The sequence below is a fragment of the Triticum aestivum genome, chromosome 3A (assembly GCF_018294505.1).
Source record: "Triticum aestivum cultivar Chinese Spring chromosome 3A, IWGSC CS RefSeq v2.1, whole genome shotgun sequence".
Classification (NCBI taxonomy): Eukaryota; Viridiplantae; Streptophyta; class Magnoliopsida; order Poales; family Poaceae; genus Triticum; species Triticum aestivum.
In genome coordinates this window covers 17,868,318-17,886,595 of record NC_057800.1, presented here as the reverse complement: position 1 = coordinate 17,886,595, position 18,278 = coordinate 17,868,318, and the positions used below count along the sequence as shown (strand labels likewise).

Below are 18,278 nucleotides of genomic sequence, written 5' to 3'. Positions count from 1 at the left end.
TTGTACACTGAAAGTGAGAGTCCGAGAGCAAAGCATACATAATCTATTTCATGAAAACATTGCAAAGGCAACATAGAGCACTAACTAGAAGCCCCGGATTGCATTCCATCTTTGAAGTTTGAACACATCCCGCAACAAAAATCTTGCACACATTCCCCCATTGATATGGAGACGGGCAATGCATCAATCACATACAATTTCTTAAGGATGTTCGAATCGTGAGAAAAACTTAAAAGGAAAAAAAAATCCTAATAGTGTCCAAGGATTATTTCATTCATAAAGAATAGTGAAGTCTAAAGTGAAGCAAAAAAATGATTTGCACAAAAAAATTATATGGGATCATAACTATTTGTTAGTAAAAACACATTGAAGATGTTGCATGCTCATTTTTTCGGATACCCATATAATTAATTCACGTAGTAGCGGCATCAACCTAGATAAAAGTTGAAAATACTTAACACGTTGGAACAACTTAGATGACCAATCATTCAACCGAGGACGAGAGCAAAGCATGCATAACCTACTTCATGAAAGCAGTCACCATATATAGGGGATACTATGCATTGAGGCGTGCAGCCCATCAATCATATGTAACCTCCTCGTCCTCCCAGTCCTTGTAGTTGTCGTCGTCATGGTCCTCCTCGTACAGCTTGCCGTCATCTATGGTGATGTTGAGCATCACACCTCCATTGGACACCTTGGGCACGACGAAGAAGCACTCGGCCAGCATCCCATCAGACCTGGACAAGCTCCCGAGTTCCAGCCATGTAACCTGGTAGTGGCCAGAGAAGCGCGAGAAACCAACGGAGCACCGGATCACGTGTCCCCGAGCGATCGGCTTGACGGAGACGAGGGAGACTGCATGACCAAGCAACTCCGGGGGCGCCATGTTGAGCAAAAAGACGCGGCCGTCGCCGCCACGGAGGAGATGATAGCCTGGCTGGACCTGGAGATCGAACGCCACAGAGTATACGAACCTTTTCGTCTTCCACTTGTGACGGGCGGTGAAATGGTCCAGGAGCTGCGCGTTGGTCCCAGAGAAGCGGCAGCCGGAGACCGGGCACACATACGGCCGGTTGCGGCACTGATTGCTCTCGTGCTCCGCCCTGTGGTGGTAGGCGATCTTCTTCTTGCACCCGTGCTTGCAGGGAAGGAGGATGCCGTCCACGACGCGCTCCATGCCGTAGCAGCGCTGGGAGATGGCGGCGGAGCAGGTGCTGCACTTCCTATCCTCCGCCGGAAGCTTGTCATGGCAAGAGCAGCAGATGAAATGCCCCACGGAACACTAGAATGAATTGACAAACAATCAGACTACGAAAATTCACTTCATGATCTGGTGATAGTACATACGTATGGTGGATGTGATGCGTCGGATTACCTACCTGATATATCGGAGGTCTGAGGGGTAGATAGCAGGCGAGGCAGTTGAAGACCTCCATCCCCATCATGGTGACATCCTGCATCTTTGCAACGCTTCTTCTCCTCCTCTCACATTTGTCAGAGTTAATTCATCATGGAGTACTACTGATATATAGCGACTCTGGAGAGTGTTTTTGTTTGGACTTCCAATGGCCATAACTCAGCATGCAGTTATTAATTTGTGGAACGAAAAGGTGCTATAGCACCCGGGAGTCCCGGCACCTCCTTGTCTAGTCCGTTCAACAATTTTAATATTTGGTGCTCCACCAGCTGGCCTTTTGTGGTGTCAGGTTAATCAACCAAGCAATTTGCCGAGACAGGCAGGGCCTGCAGGAGAGATTCCGACCCGTAGGGGAACAGTTGGGCAGTAACCTTTTTTTATCAATGGAGTAGCACATCTTTTACTTTTGAGGGAGAGGAGCCTGCATGCGGCTTCAGAAGTTAAGAGATAAAAAAAGAGTTTACCAATGTGTGACTGTGTGAGAAATGAGGGTGATATTTTTTAAGTATAGGTGACAAACTGACAATGTGAAAGAAATTGTTCATGCAAATTTGCTTATGACTGAGATAAGTTGGAGAGAGTGGGTCTTGAGCAGGAAAAACCTTCTGGGAGCGACACTCTGCATGCAAGCATGTGATGTGACTATGTGAGAGAAACTTTATATTAGGCTAAAACAATGTGAGAGTATGACACACCAGAGCTGCTAATGGATTCCTTGGCTACAATAAGGCGCACAAATCTCAATACACCATATTTTGAATGAGTGGTACAGATAAGGGGGTGTCTGGGCACCCCGGATCTAAAAATTCACTCTCTTTGTGGAAAGATTGGTCGTTTCGAGGAAACTAGACTTTTAAGTTTGACAACCCAGCATGCAATATGAATGAAATTTTTGGAGTTAGCATCTCATTCGTGGTGTACTCAGCATTGGAATCGGTGACGTTGGCTAGTGCCCAAACTATAGCGCTGCCCGACCCCGCTGAGCTCCTGCGACTAGGGTTCCTCCCCCCGACCCCCCCCCCCCACCACCGCCGCCAGACGCCCCACCTCCCGCCGCCACCGGCTGCGCGCGCCCCGCTTCCCTCTCCCCCCTCCCACGCCTTCTCGTCCGCCCCCTCGCCCCTCCCCTCCCCCCCGCGCGGGCGACGGGCAGGCCCCTGCCGCTACCTCTCCTCCGCCCTCTCCCCGTCCATCTCCCTCCCCACCGCCGCCGGCTGGGTCCGCCGGGCCTTGCCTGCGCGACGCTGGCAGCGGCGGGCGGTCCCTTCCCCACATGCTCATGGGGGAGGGGGGGCAATGGCGGCAGTGCAGCTCGGTCGGCTGCGGGATTCAGGCGAGCTTCGTGGTCTTGGTGCAGCGGCGCGGCCGTTGGCCGCGGGGCGACGTGGCGGTGCTGGTGGCCGGCGGCGCCCGCGCGGCCCAGATCTGGGCCCTTTCGTGCTCCATCTGGGCTAGCGCGGGTCGACGACTCGATGCGCAGCGACGCCACTCCCTGGTTGGTGGCGAACAGGCGATGGTCTGCGGGCGGTGGCGGCTTCGTCGGTCGGCGAGCTGCAGCGTGATGGCAGGGGCTGTCCGGACCCTTTTGGGTCCGACCGGGCCTCGGCGCCTGGCAGGCCCCTTGTACGTGCGTCCGGTCGGCTCCGCGGTGGCGGTGGTGGTTGTCCCCTCACGTCGGCAATGTTGCGAATGCCCCCGGGGCCACTATCTCTTCCCCCATCCTCCAGGCCTCGTGTCGGTGACCTCATGGAGACGGCGAAGTTGATTCGGTGACCGTGGTGGCACATGTTGGTGGGCTGCGTGATGGGCGATGCACTATGATTCGTCTAGGGTGGTGGTGGGGGTTTGGGTTGGGAGAAATCTCTGGCGGCTCGTCCGGCCCCGACGCGGCGACGCCTTGTGGGTGCCGCCAGACCTTCCTGAAGGGCGTCGGGTACACCCCTCCTCCCACTGCCCCCCGCGTACCTGGGGAAACCCTAGGACTAGTCCGGGCAACAACGGCGTCGTCGTCGCCTCCTTGTTGAAGGTGTTGCTTGGTACGCGGCGCTTCGGAGTGCTGGGAACGTGGTGGTACTTCTTCGGAGGGTGCAGCGGTCGCCGGTCATCTTCGTTTCGTTGATCTACCGTTGTTGGCATTTGTTTCTTTTTCTTTTTTCTCTGTTTTTATTTGAGCTTGTTTGTGTTGCGGTCCCAGCACCTATCATTGGATGTATCGGTGGTTGCTTTATATAATACAAAGCGGGGGAAACCCTTTTTCGTAGTGGCCAAACTATTCGGAGTGATTTTTACCGGGAGCTCGGCAATGGAAGCACTTTGCCGAGTGCCGGACAGAAACAACTCGGTTGCTGCATGCAAATCTGAAACTCAATGGTCACACTAAACTCGAGTCTACACTTTGCCAAATAGGCGTTATAAGAAAAATGCTAGACTTACAAAAGAAACTATGTACGCTTACGTAACTTGACTAACAACTAATCCCTCCGCCCCCTGATTTCAACTGGGTGGGGTCCCTTCCCTAATTCCCTCCAACAGAAAAAGGACACCTAAGCTGTTACGTTAGTTTACGTACAATAGCTACGTAGGTGTAGCATTGCTCGCGTTATAAAGACCTGCTAGCTAGGCAAAGACGTGACAGTATGGACTATGGACCCACCCAGAACAGACCATGGCTTTGGGACGGTGGTGCTCTCTTTGCCCAATTCTCAATAACGGAAAGTCGACAAACGTTTACTACACCATATAGGAGTACTCGTATACTCTTTTAAAGAGGGAGTTTTCGCCTAGCCTAACCTAGCTACGTACTTGTACTCTACGGATCAACAGATAACTATTCCAAGCACATCATGACAATTTTAAGGCTTCTATTAGCCGCTATCTCCCATCCCTGGCCCCTGCAGGATTGCGAAGCAACGACCGTTGCTCGAAGTGCAGGTACCTTGTAAACTGATCCAGAGGGCCGAGGGTAAATCAGACGGGCAATTTTGTGCATCCTACGGTTAGTTTCCAAAAAATAAATTTGAAGATCAAATCACCAACAAAAGAACCACAAGTCTTTTGGAACATGCGTGAAGCAAATAGGTTGTCCAAATAAAAATAGTGCGTACAATGTTCAGTCATGAGGTACTTGTTAATTTATTCATGCAGTGGGTTGATGTCTTAAGACTAACAGTTAGGTGACCAACTTTGCGTACGTTCCAAGAGCCTTGAGAAGACCCCTGAGCGCCCAGCTGCAGCGAGCTTAAACGACGCGCCTTCCTCCACCCCGTATGGCCCAAAAGTGCGCCGGTTGTTGACAAATGTGAGCGATCCCACAATGAGCCAGCTGTCGTAATGTCCTGCATGCCCTTTCATGCTGGGGAGCCGGCTCCCCTGACGTGCCGTTGCACACACTAGCATGTGGACCTGGGCCCACATGTCAGTGGCCCCACGTCAGGGGGCAGTACGTCAGACGATCCAGGTCCGCATGCTGGTGAGGTATTCATCTGGCTGCAGATCAATCTGAACATGCAAGAAAAATCGATGATCACCATCACCACCAAGTCGTTTAATTCAAGATATGTTCCCTATTTCCCTAGTACTAGTACTTAATTAATTATCTCAAAATAACAAAAAAAGTGGTGATGTGTGTTACCACTGAGGCATCTCCTCCGGGTCCTCCTGACAGAGTAGTCCACTCCTTCCGCCCGTCCCGCTCATAAAACACCCACATGGTGTCAATCGCATGGCCATGCTTGACAATCACCTTAATGATACGGTCGACGTTGCGCACGTCCATCTTCCAGCCATTGCCGCCGCCACCAGAAGGGCCCATCTTCACAACCCATCTGAGGAGACCGGAGGAATCAGCTATGTTGAAGCGGCATGTCTTTTCGTGCTCCTCCCTCTCATGGTAGCATTCTCCCAGTAGTGCACCCATAGATGGTGCTGGGGCAGATGACACGGATGGACCACACAACGCGCTCAAGGGCGTGGTAGTGGTTGTAGCTCGTGGGGATGAAGCAGTGAGCATAGCTTGTGGGGACGAAGCAGTGAGTATATCCGGCTTTCTAGTTTGACAAGTGCCCGATAGAAATAACTTGGTAACTGCATGCAACTCGGCAATGGTGGAAGATTGCCGGTGCCGATGAAAGGAAACTCGAGATCACACGAAACTTGGCAAAGTCCACACTTTGCCAAGTAGGCGTTACAAAGAACTCGACAAAGACATGACAGTGTGGATCCACCCAGAATAGACCATGGCCCCGTGTCGGAGGTGCTCCCTTTGCCGAGTTCTCACTAAGGGAAACTTAACAAACGTTTTAGTGCACCATATAGGACTACTTCTATATATACTTAGTTTTCACCCGGAAATCCCTTTTGGCGACCGAGCTCTGAGGCCTCCAACTACAAATTTCAAATTTCATCAGAATTCATATTTTTACGTTTCAAAAAATTCTGAAGAAAACACAGACATACATGAAGGCATAACACACAGGTGCGTAAATTTTCAGGGCAAAGTACGTTGAAATGAGGGTTATGCAAAGAACAAACAAATCCGGGACTGTTTAACACATGATACTATTCATCCTCCCAGGCCATAAATTTATCTTTTTTGTACAGGTCGCAACTCAAGGTATTTCATCATGAATTTTTACACACATGTGGGTTACATCCTTACATACACGCATATTTTTTCAGATTTTTTTGAAACATAAAAGTTTGAATTTGATTTTTTTTTAATAAAGGACTCCATGGAGCTCAACCTCCAAAACGTCATTCTTGTTTTCACCTAGCCTAATCAAATAACATTAGTGCGCACAAGGTTCAGTCATGAGGTAGTTCTTAATTTATTCATGAGGTATGGTTGATGTTTTAGACTAACAGTTAGGTGACCAACTTTACGTAGGTCCCAAGAGCATCGAGAAAGGCCCCGGAGCGCCCATGGAAGCCAATGATTCTCCCGCCGCGTGGCTTCAGGGAGCTCGGAGCGCCTTCCCCCGCCCCATATGTCCCGAAAGTGCACCGGTTGCTGACAAATGTGAGGGATCTCACAATGAACCAGCTATCGTAATGTCCGATGTGCCCTTTCATGCTGGTGAGGTACTCTCATCTGGCAGCAGATCAATCTAAACGTGCACCATTTGGAATACTTCGGCTCCCCTGAAATGCAAATTTGGATGACTTGGGCTCCCCTGAAATGCAAATTTGGAAGACTTTGCTCCACCGATTAAATGTAGTACTAACTGCACCATTTGGAAGACACGGGCTCCCCTGAAATGCAAATTTTTCCTTTGGTTGGTCATCAGGGGGCGGGTCTAGGCAGTGGACCGTCTTGCCAAGCGGGAATTACCAGATATTGATACAGGTTGTTTCTGCAACAACTGCAAGCACCGGTAGAAAAAGGGCCTATAGGCCCGGTTCGTAAGGGCCTTTAGTCCCGGTTCCTGAACCGGGACTAAAGTGTCGGTACTAATGCCCCGACCCTTTAGTCCCGGTTCAATCCAGAACCGGGACTGATGGGCCTCCACGTGGGCAGTGCGCAGAGCCCAGTCAGGAGACCCTTTGGTCCCGGTTGGTGGCACCAACCGGGACCAATAGGCATCCACACGTCAGCATATCTGTGGCTGGAGTTTTTGTTTTTTTTTTAAAAGGGGGTGGGGGTTTTGGGGGGTTAATTTAGGTGTTTCATATATTGTGTTAGCTAGCTATAATTAATAGAGAGAAGTGTCCTCTCTTATGTCCGTGCTTGGTCGACGCTACGTACTATACATACGTATAGAGAGGACTAGACACGCTGGCTAGCTAGTAAGCAAAATAAGGAAACAGAAGATCGTCATGAACATATATGCATACAGAGAGAAGTGATATCGACCACCTCTCCTTCTCCGAGAGATTGGTCGAACAACAAGTTCTCGTATATCTATCTGACACTACCAGCTACATATATACAATAATTATCTCTTACAAATATAATCATACAGACTCAGGGTCCACATAGAATTCTCCGTCTTCAGGGATCACGTGGTCAAGAAAGAATGCCGCCAATTCCTCTTGAATTGCTCGCATGCGAGCTGGTGCTAGGAGTTCATCCCGCTTCCGAAACATCTAATTTGAAGAAGGGGGTCAATACATATATATATATGAATGAATGAAACTCAACACAAATGATGGTAATAAAATAAAATTGTGAATGTTGTTATTTACGTACTTCATATTGTTCGTTAGAGTACCCGCCCCGCTCACAAGTCGTGTGGCGGATGGACTCGCAGATGTAGTATCCACAGAAATCATTCCCTTGTTCCTGCCACAATCACTTTACAAGAAATAGAGGTCAATCAAACTGATAAGCAAGAATGCTAAATGGTATTGATGAAACTAGCACTTGAATCACTAGGAGATGCGCGGAACATGCTACTATAGTACTTACTTTCGGGTGTCTAAATTCCAGCTCCTTCGGCAGTCCCGGAACTGTTTTGGTGAATTTTCTCCAAACCCTGCCGGACAAAGAAAACAATTACTTGATATCAGGAAATGAACAAAGTTGCTGATATGGTGGATAATGATCGATTTAACTTACTTCTGGAGTATTTGAGTCATGTCTGCATAGTCCTGGGGATCTTTTCGTTTTGAGTCTAAGACGGTTACTAGTCCCTGCTCAAGCTTAATCTCTAGGAGAATATAGTGGAAACTGCACACACATGCATAACTCATGAATTACATTACTATAACCTTGACTAATATATAAGGGAAACCGAATACGCACAAGACAGTAACACTCACCTGAAGTTGTAAGGAAAGAGTATTATATCTTTGTTTTGATTTATTACGAACGATCGTAGCAAGTTGGCCTCGGTAGCTGCGGCATGAAGTTTAACCTGAGTTGCATCTATGAGATATGTGTTAATGAACCCAATATCACCGACTTGTCTTTTCTTCAATTCGGCGATCTTCAATCTGCATAATATAGTGAGGATGATTATAAATACATGCAATGAAAGAGCTAAGCTATATAGAGAAACTTAATGACAGAAGTAGTACTACTTACAGACAGTAGCAGGCAACCGTTGTTTTATCGAGGGCCAATTGATTGAAAAACTGATAGAACTCCTCAAATGGAACATGCAACAGATCAATTCCAACGAGGTCATGCTCCTTTTTAACTTTCACATACAAAGTACTCCTCCCCCAGAGTCTCTGCAGATTTTCAAGTACCAATCATGCAATCTTCGCATCATCGTTGATAGAGATCTTTCATCTTTGATGAGAGGCTTCCCGTACTCGTATCTTTGTATCTGCACGTCCATGGGTTCATAATGTACTTCGTCGGGCAGGTAATCTGCAAGATTGCTATAACCGGGCACCATCCTCGGATCATTAGCGATGTTGTGGCTAGGCACCTTGAGCGGGGGGCACGATTCCTTCGCTTGTTCGCCGAGCTGGGCAATTTGTTTCCCAGCTCGTCGTTCTTTCAGCCTTTGATCACTGACAGTACTTCCCGACCGCTCCGCTTCGGCAAATTCATTTCCAATAATGCGGTCATAGTTTCCTTTCGGCGGATCAGACTTCGGTGGTTTTGTCAGGGCAGCCAGAGTGCGCTTCACTTTCACCCGATATACCTTCTCCTCCGGAGGTGGATGTTTCTTTGCTTTCACCCCTTCAAAGAAGTTCCTCACTTCTTCTCACGCGATCTCGGCGTTCTCCTCCAGGGTCCTCGCATATGGTAACTTCTCCGGAGTCTTCAGAGAAGGACCGAATCTGTATGTCCTCCCGCCTCTGGTTGTACTGCTAGACGCCGACCGAGCAGACGTAGCGGTTGTCTTCTTTACTTGCTTAAGAGGCGGAGGAGAAGGACTACGACGCGCCGGAGCAGCTGGAGCGGCGGCAGGTCTCTTCCGCCCTTGCTGACGAGGCGGAGAAGGAGGCTGGCTGCTCGGGCGCGTCGGCGCAGGCGAAGAAGGAGGCGGAGTGCCGCCACGCGCCGGAGAAGGAGCCGGCCGAGGGCCCTGATCATCACTCGCCGGAGGAGGAGGCGGTGGAGGCGGAGTGCCCTGACTCGCCGGAGGAGGAGGAGGCGGTGGCGTCCAGTTCAGAAGGTTGATGAGATCCTTCCGCCATAGGCATGGAGTCTTCAGAGCAGACCCCAGCTGAGTCTCCCCTTCATCGGTAGGGTGGTCAAGCTGGAGGTCCTCAAATCCCTCCGTTATCTCATCCACCATCACCCTAGCATATCCTTCTGGAATCGGCCGGCAGTGAAAAGTTGCGCCGGGTTCAGTAGGATAAACAGAGCCAACAGCCGCCTTGACCTTCAAATTCATCCATTGCGTCATAAGGTGGCAATTTTGAGACTCCGTTATAGCATCCACGGGATAGCTGGCAGGAGCCGTCAAGGCATGCTCCGGCTGAAGCAGCTCGGTGGAAGCCACGCTGCTTCTGCGCTGAGATGGCGGGGTAGCTTCGGGGGAGGCTTCGGCAGTACGTTTGCTGCGATTTGCTTCTCGTTCCTCTATCACGTCTACCCTTGCTTGCAGCACCTGCATTTGGGTCTGCTACACTTTTTTCCTCCTCTCATGGGATTTGTAACCGCCTGCGTCCGGAAACCCAACCTTCCACGAAATGGAGCCTGGCGTGCCTCGTGTCCGTCCAGGGTGCTCAGGATTCCCGAGGGCCATTGTGAGCTCGTCGTTCTCTCTGTCTGGAAAGAACGTCTCTTCCTGCGCTGCTTCGGTATACTGCTTAAGCTTACTGACTGGTATGTCCATTTGATCGTTCATCCAAATGCACTTCCCTGTTACAGGGTCCAGGGTTCCGCCAGCCCCGAAGAACCAAGTCCGGCAACGGTCTGGCCAGTTAATTGTCTCTGGTTCGATCCCTTTATGAACCAGATCATTCTCAGTCTTGGACCACTTAGGCCGGGCTACGAGGTAGCCACCTGACCCCGTGCGATGGTGAAGCTTCTTCTTCGCAGCATTTTGCTTGTTTGTCACTGACATCTTCTGACTCTTTTCCGATGTCTTGTGGGCCACAAATGCGGGCCAGTGATCTCTGATATTCTCATATCTGCCCTTGAATTCTGGTGTCTCATTATTTTCGACAAACTTATTCAGCTCTTTCTTCCACCTCCTGAATAGTTCTGCCATCCTCTTCAGAGCAAAAGACTTGATTAATTTCTCTTTAACTGGGTTCTCTGGATTATCCTCAGGCGGTAGGGTGAAATTTGACTTCAGCTCAGTCCAAAGATCATTTTCTGCATATCATTGACATAAGAGACCTCAGGGTCTTCTGTAGCCGGCTTAAACCATTGCTGGATGCTTATCGGGATCTTGTCCCTAACCAGAACCCCGCACTGAGCAACAAATGCGCTCTTTGTCCGGAGGGGTTCAATAGGTTGGCCGTCGGGCGCGATTGCTATGATCTCAAACTTTTCATCCGAGCTCAACTTTTTCTTCGGGCCTCGTCTCTTTACCGAAGTTGTGCTCGATCCGGAGGGCTAGAAAAAAGAACAAAGACTTAATTAATATGTGTACATACCAAAACAATGAATGCATCAATCAGCTAGTCAGCATAGGCTTAACTAATATATATACCTGGCCGGACTCGGTTCGGTCACCGGAGCCGTCATCACGGTCTCCTTCTTGCACCGGCATTGGGTCACCGGAGCCGTCCTCATGTTCTTCTTCTTGCACCGGCATTAGGTCACCGTAGCCAGCTTGTTCACCCTCTCCTTCCAGACCATCGGTTTCGTTGAGAAACAACGAGATGGCATCACTTCCTTCTGCGATTATGTCCCTCAACAACGCTTCTTTTGTTGCTTCGTCTAGGGCAGTGTCCATAGTTTCTACAAATATTTACAACATGGCAATTATTATTCAAACATGACAGATGGATATATTAGTGCCAAACGTAGAACTAGCTACCTAATCATAGTAAGCTATCGGGACGTGGTATATATCGACAACGATGACACTACATCTATGTCCCTCGACGACCCTCGTCCCCGATAAAAAAAAGAGGAAGAAGAAGAAAAAAAAGAGGAGAAGAAAGAATAGAGGAGAAGAACCCTGGAAACCTCGACGACCCTGGAACCCTCGACCCCTAGACGACCCTCTTCTTCCTCTCATGTTCGAGAGGATCACCGAGGGGTCGGGAGGTTGCCTAGTGTCAAAGGATTCAACAAAACCATGTCTTCATCATTAGGCGAAAGTAACATGTGCATGATGGTACGAAGCTCTTCAAAGTTGTTCTGGAACGGAGTCCCAGATAGGATAATTCGCTTTTTGGTACAAAGTTCAGCAAGAGCCTTCCGAATATCGCTATTTGGAAGGCCTTTGCTGAATTCGTACCAAAAGGCGGATTATTCTATCCGGGACTCCATTCCAGAACAACTTTGCAGAACTTCGTACCAACATGCCCTGGTTACTTCCGGCTAATGATGAAGGCATGGATTTCTTCAATACTTTGACACTAGGAAACCTCTCCCTCGGATCCCCCCTCGAACCCTCGACGACCCTGGAACCCTCGACCCCTAGACGACCCTCTTCTTCCTCTCATGTTCGAGAGGATCGCCGAGGGGTCGGGAGGTTGCCTAGTGTCAAAGGATTCAACAAAACCATGTCTTCATCATTAGGCGAAAGTAACATGTGCATGATGGTACGAAGCTCTTCAAAGTTGTTCTGGAACGGAGTCCCAGATAGGATAATTCGCTTTTTGGTACAAAGTTCAGCAAGAGCCTTCCGAATATCGCTATTTGGAAGGCCTTTGCTGAATTCGTACCAAAAGGCGGATTATTCTATCCGGGACTCCATTCCAGAACAACTTTGCAGAACTTCGTACCAACATGCCCTGGTTACTTCCGGCTAATGATGAAGGCATGGATTTCTTCAATACTTTGACACTAGGAAACCTCTCTCGACCCCTCGGCGATCCTCGACCCCTCAACCCTGGATGACCCTGGAACCCTCGACCCCTAGACGACCCTCTTCTTCCTCTCATGTTCGAGAGGATCGCCGAGGGGTCGGGAGGTTGCCTAGTGTCAAAGGATTCAACAAAACCATGTCTTCATCATTAGGCGAAAGTAACATGTGCATGATGGTACGAAGCTCTTCAAAGTTGTTCTGGAACGGAGTCCCAGATAGGATAATTCACTTTTTGGTACAAAGTTCAGCAAGAGCCTTCTGAATATCGCTATTTGGAAGGCCTTTGCTGAATTCGTACCAAAAGGCGGATTATTCTATCCGGGACTCCATTCCAGAACAACTTTGCAGAACTTCGTACCAACATGCCCTGGTTACTTCCGGCTAATGATGAAGGCATGGATTTCTTCAATACTTTGACACTAGGAAACCTCTCGAACCCTCGAACCCTCGACGACCCTGGAACCCACGACCCCTAGACGACCCTGCTGGAACCCTCGACCCTCGAACCTATAGAACCCTCGAACCCTCGACCCTTGACCCCTTAACGACCCTCGACCCTCTACCCTAGTTCCCGACCCTCGACCCCTCGAAGAGGAGAAATAAATAAGAAGAAGAAAAAAGAAGAAAAAGAAGAAGAAATAAATAGAAAAAAAATTCTATTTTCTCTTCTTCTCCACTATTCCTTTCTTCCTTCTCCTCTTCTTTTTCTTCTTTTTTCTTCTTCTTATTTATTTCTCCTCTTCTTTTCCTCTCCTCTTCTTTCTTTCCTCTTCTTATTTTCTTCTTTCCTATCCTTCTTTTTCTAAAATTGTAATTTTTGCATATATAAAACTTTTCTAAAATTGTAACTTTCTATATAAAACTTTCCTATCGGGAGGGGGAGAAGATCGAAGAAAAAAAAGAAAAAAAGAGAGGAGAAGAAGAAAGGAATAGAGGAGAAGAAGAAAAAATAGAAATTTTCTATTTTTTCTTCTTCTCCTCTATTCCTTTCTTCTTCTCCTCTTCCTTTTCTTCCTCTCCTCGTCTTCTCCTTCTTCTTCTCCTTCTTTCTCTACTTATTTTCCTTTTCCTTATTTTACTTTTTCCTCTCCACTAACATAAAATGCACTAACCTAAAATGCAACAAACATAAAATGCACTAAAGAGGCTCAACTAACCTAAAATCAGTGATAAAATGCACTAACCTAAAATCAGTGATAAAATGCACTAACCTAAAATCGATATCTACTAACAACTTAAAAAATTAATACATATATGAAAAAATGCATATATGAAAAAAAACATCATCATATCATCAACAGAAAAAAAACATCATCATATCATCAACAGAAAAAAAACATCATCATATCATCATATCATCAACATCATCAACCTAAAGGGCCGGCGACGGGATCGGGGCGGCGACGGGATTGGGGCGGCGACGGGGCGGGGCGACGGCGGCGGGCTCGGGGCGGCGACGGGGTGGGGCGACGCCGGCGGGCGCAGGGCGACGACGTACGGGCTCGGGGCGGGGCGGGGCGACGGCGGGCCGGGGCGGGGCGACGGTGGGGCGGGGCGACGGCGGCGGGCGCGGGGCGAGGACGGGCTCGGGGCGGCGGCGACGACGACGAACGACCTGGGGGCGTCGGGCGAATGGGAGGCGGCTGGCCAAAATTCCACAAGTGTTGGCTTATATAGCTAGAGCAATGGTCCCAATTCGTGCTACGACCCGGGACTAATGCTCCCTTTAGTCCCGGTTGGTGCGACGAACCGGGACCAAAGGCCAATTTTCAGCAGCCGAAAGGGCGGGAAGCGAAGGCCATTGGTCCCGGTTGGTGGCACCAACCGGGAATAAAGGGGGCATTGGTCACGGTTCGTTCGAACCGTGACCAATGCCCCCTTTAGTCCCGGTTGGTGCCACCAACCGGGACCAATGGCCTTGTGCTGCCCCGCGCCCAAAAGTTTAGTCCCACATCGCTAGCTGAAGGGCGCCGGCACTGGTTTATAAGCGCTGGTGTGCCTCCCCATTCGAGCTCCTCTCTAATGCAGGCTTTCGGGCCTAAACTTGCTACTGCCTGTGGGCCTATTGGGCCTTCTGCGGGTCTGAATCCTGGCCCATGTAGGGTTTCTAGTCGTATTTAGGCCGTGGAGGCCCAGTAGGAGGCATTTTTTTTGGTTTTTTCTTTTTTATTTCTACATTATTTTGGTTTTTTATTTTTTATTTCTACTTACAACTAAATACTTACAGTTTTTTAGTGATTTCTTTTTGCTTTTAGGTCACAAAAATTATAAACTTTCTGTTAGTGCCATTAGTTTTAAATTTTGAATAGTTTAAATTTGAATTTTTAAAAATTTGTGTGAATCACTAGTTTATGAATAACTTTACTATAAAAATAGAATTTTTTTCTATTTATTTTTTATTTCTACTTACAACTAAATACTTACAGTTTTTTAGTGATTTCTTTTTGCTTTTAGGTCACAAAAATTATAAACTTTCTGTTAGTGCCATTAGTTTTAAATTTTGAATAGTTTAAATTTGAATTTTTAAAAATTTGTGTGAATCACTAGTTTATGAATAACTTTACTATAAAATAGAATTTTTTCTTTTTATTTTTTATTTATACTTACAACTAAATACTTATAGTTTTTTAGTGATTTCTTTTTGATTTTAGGTCACAAAAATTATAAACTTTTTGTTAGTGCCATTAGTTTTAAATTTTGAATAGTTTAAATTTGAATTTTTAAAAATTTGTGTGAATCACTAATTTATGAATAACTTTACTATAAAAGTTTTGTAGTTCATTCTGTTTGCTATTAATTCATTCTTTGAGCTAAATGACTCTGAAATTGGAAAGCATTTCAAAATGAACTCTGAAAAGGTTGAAAGTTGGCATGGTATCATCATTTCACCCACATAGCATGTTCCAAAAAGTAGAGAGGGTTACGACAAAAACTTGATGCACTTCGTGTACAAAATGGACAATCACTTTCGAAGTATCAAAGTTTCGAACCATAAGACATGAAAACATTTCAAATGAACTCTGAAAAATTTGAAAGTTGGGATGGTATCATAATTTCACCCACATAGCATGTGCATGTACAAAACGGACAATGGTAGCATGTTCGTCTGTTACAAATTTGGCATGGTATCATCATAATAGTTGCGGGAGAAAGTCTTCACTTTTTCTTCGCTTGTGTCATTTGCTTATTGCGCCGTAACCATGGATAATCTTCATTGTTTATCAGGATGCTTGGGTCAGCCTTGACATTGAAGGGAGGAATTTCATGAAACTTTTCATAATCTTCAGACATGTCTGTCTTGCCGTCCACTCCCAGGATGTCCCTTTTTCCTGAAAGAACTATGTGGCGCTTTGGCTCATCGTATGATGTATTCGCTTCCTTATCTTTTCTTTTTCTCGGTTTGGTAGACATGTCCTTCACATAGATAACCTGTGCCACATCATTGGCTAGGACGAACGGTTCGTCAGTGTACCCAAGATTTTTCAGATCCACTGTTGTCATTCCGTACTGTGGGTCTACCTGTACCCCGCCGCCTAACAGATTGACCCATTTGCACTTAAACAAAGGGACCTTAAAATCAGGTCCGTAGTCAAGTTCCCATATGTCCACTATGTAACCATAATATGTGTCCTTTCCGCTCTCGGTTGCTGCATCAAAGCGGACACCGCTGTTTTGGTTGGTGCTCTTTTGATCTTGGGCGATCGTGTAAAATGTATTCCCATTTATCTCGTATCCTTTGTAAGTCAATACAGTCAAAGATGGTCCCCTGGACAACAAGTACAACTCATCACAAACAGTGTTGTCACCTCTGAGACGTGTTTCCAACCAACTGCTGAAAGTCCTGATGTGTTCACATGTAATCCAGTCGTCGCACTGCTCCGGGTGTTTGGAGCGCAGACTGTTCTTGTGTTCATCGACATACGGGGTCACCAAGGTAGAGTTCTGTAGAACTGTGTAGTGTGCTTGAGACCAAGAATATCCGTCCCTGCATATTATTGAGTCTCTTCCAAGAGTGCCTTTTCCAGTCAGTCTCCCCTCATACCGCGATTTAGGGAGACCTATCTTGTTAAGGCCAGGAATGAAGTCAACACAAAACCCGATAACATCCTCTGTTTGATGGCCCATGGAGATGCTTCCTTCTGGCCTAGCGCGGTTACGGACATATTTCTTTAGGACTCCCATGAACCTCTCAAAGGGGAACATATTGTGTAGAAATACGGGCCCCAGGATGACAATCTCGTCGACTAGATGAACTAGGACGTGCGTCATGATATTGAAGAAGGATGGTGGGAACACCAGCTCGAAACTGACAAGACATTGCGCCACATCACTCCTTAGCCTTGGTACGATTTCTGGATCGATCACCTTCTGAGAGATTGCATTGAGGAATGCACATAGCTTCACAATGGCTAATCGGACGTTTTCCGGTAGAAGCCCCCTCAATGCAACCGGAAGCAGTTGCGTCATAATCACGTGGCAGTCATGAGACTTTAGGTTCTGAAACTTTTTCTCTGGCATATTTATTATTCCCTTTATATTCGACGAGAAGCCAGTCGTGACCTTCATACTGAGCAGGCATTCAAAGAAGATTTCTTTCTCTTCTTTCGTAAGAGCGTAGCTGGCAGGACCTTTATACTGCTTCGGAGGCATGCCGTCTTTTTCGTGCAAACGTTGCAGGTCCTCTCGTGCCTCAGGTGTATCTTTTGTCTTCCCATACACGCCCAAGAAGCCTAGCAGGTTCACGCAAAGGTTCTTCGTCACGTGCATCACGTCGATTGAGGAGCGGACCTCTAGGTCTTTCCAGTAGGGTAGGTCCCAAAATATAGATTTCTTCTTCCACATGGGTGCGTGTCCCTCAGCGTCATTCGGAACAGCTAGTCCACCGGGACCCTTTCCAAAGATTACGTAGTGTAAATCATTGACCATAGCAAGCACGTGATCACCGGTGCGCATGGCGGGCTTCTTCCGGTGATCTGCCTCGCCTTTGAAATGCTTGCCTTTCTTTCGACATTGATGGTTGGTCGGAAGAAATCGACGATGGCCCAGGTACACATTCTTCCTGCATTTGTCCAGGTATATACTTTCAGTGTCATCTAAACAGTGCGTGCATGCGTGGTATCCTTTGTTTGTCTGTCCTGAAAGGTTACTGAGAGCGGGCCAATCGTTGATGGTCACGAACAGCAACGCCTTAAGGTTAAATTCCTCCTGTCTGTGCTCATCCCACGTACGTACACCGTTTCCATTCCACAGCTGTAAAAGTTCTTCAACTAATGGCCTTAGGTACACATCAATTTCGTTGCCGGGTTGCTTAGGGCCTTGGATGAGAACTGGCATCATAATGAACTTCCGCTTCATGCACATCCAAGGAGGAAGGTTATACATACATAGAGTCACGGGCCAGGTGCTGTGATTGCTGCTCTGCTCCCCGAAAGGATTAATGCCATCCGCGCTTAAAGCAAACCATACATTCCTTGGGTCCTTTGCAAACTCATCCCAGTACTTTCTCTCGATTTTTCTCCACTGCGACCCGTCAGCGGGTGCTCTCAACTTCCCATCTTTCTTTCGGTTCTCACTGTGCCATCGCATCAACTTGGCATGCTCTTCGTTTCTGAACAGACGTTTCAACCGTGGTATTATAGGAGCATACCACATCACCTTCGCAGGAACCCTCTTCCTGAGGGGCTCGCCGTCAACATCACCAGGGTCATCTCGTCTGATCTTATACCGCAACGCACCGCATACCGGGCATGCGTTCAGATCCTTGTATGCACCGCGGTAGAGGATGCAGTCATTAGGGCATGCATGTATCTTCTCCACCTCCAATCCTAGAGGGCATACGACCTTCTTTGCTGCGTATGTACTGTCGGGCAATTCGTTATCCTTTGGAAGCTTCTTCTTCAATATTTTCAGTAGCTTCTCAAATCCTTTGTCAGCCACAGCATTCTCTGCCTTCCACTGCAGCAATT

At 47.6% G+C, this 18,278-nt stretch overlaps 1 protein-coding gene across 1 annotated transcript; it reads right to left on the bottom strand.

Moving 5' to 3' along the window:
- Positions 1–374: 374 nt before the first annotated feature.
- Positions 375–1,495, bottom strand: LOC123057604 (E3 ubiquitin-protein ligase SINA-like 5). The gene is made up of 2 exons (XM_044480540.1): positions 1,383–1,495; positions 375–1,285 (listed from the first exon to the last, which is right to left on the bottom strand). The coding sequence occupies exons 1-2, from the start codon at positions 1,461–1,463 to the stop codon at positions 581–583; spliced, it is 786 nt and encodes a 261-aa protein (XP_044336475.1). The 5' UTR covers positions 1,464–1,495; the 3' UTR covers positions 375–580.
- Positions 1,496–18,278: the final 16,783 nt, after the last annotated feature.

Bases quoted from the DNA above. Each gene is read 5' to 3' on its own strand.
- LOC123057604 (XM_044480540.1), bottom strand. From the start codon at position 1,463: ATGCAGGATGTCACCATGATGGGGATGGAGGTCTTCAACTGCCTCGCC. The intron at 1,286-1,382 runs GTAGGTAATCCG...AATTCATTCTAG, and splicing joins TCAGACCTCCGATATATCAG to TGTTCCGTGGGGCATTTCAT.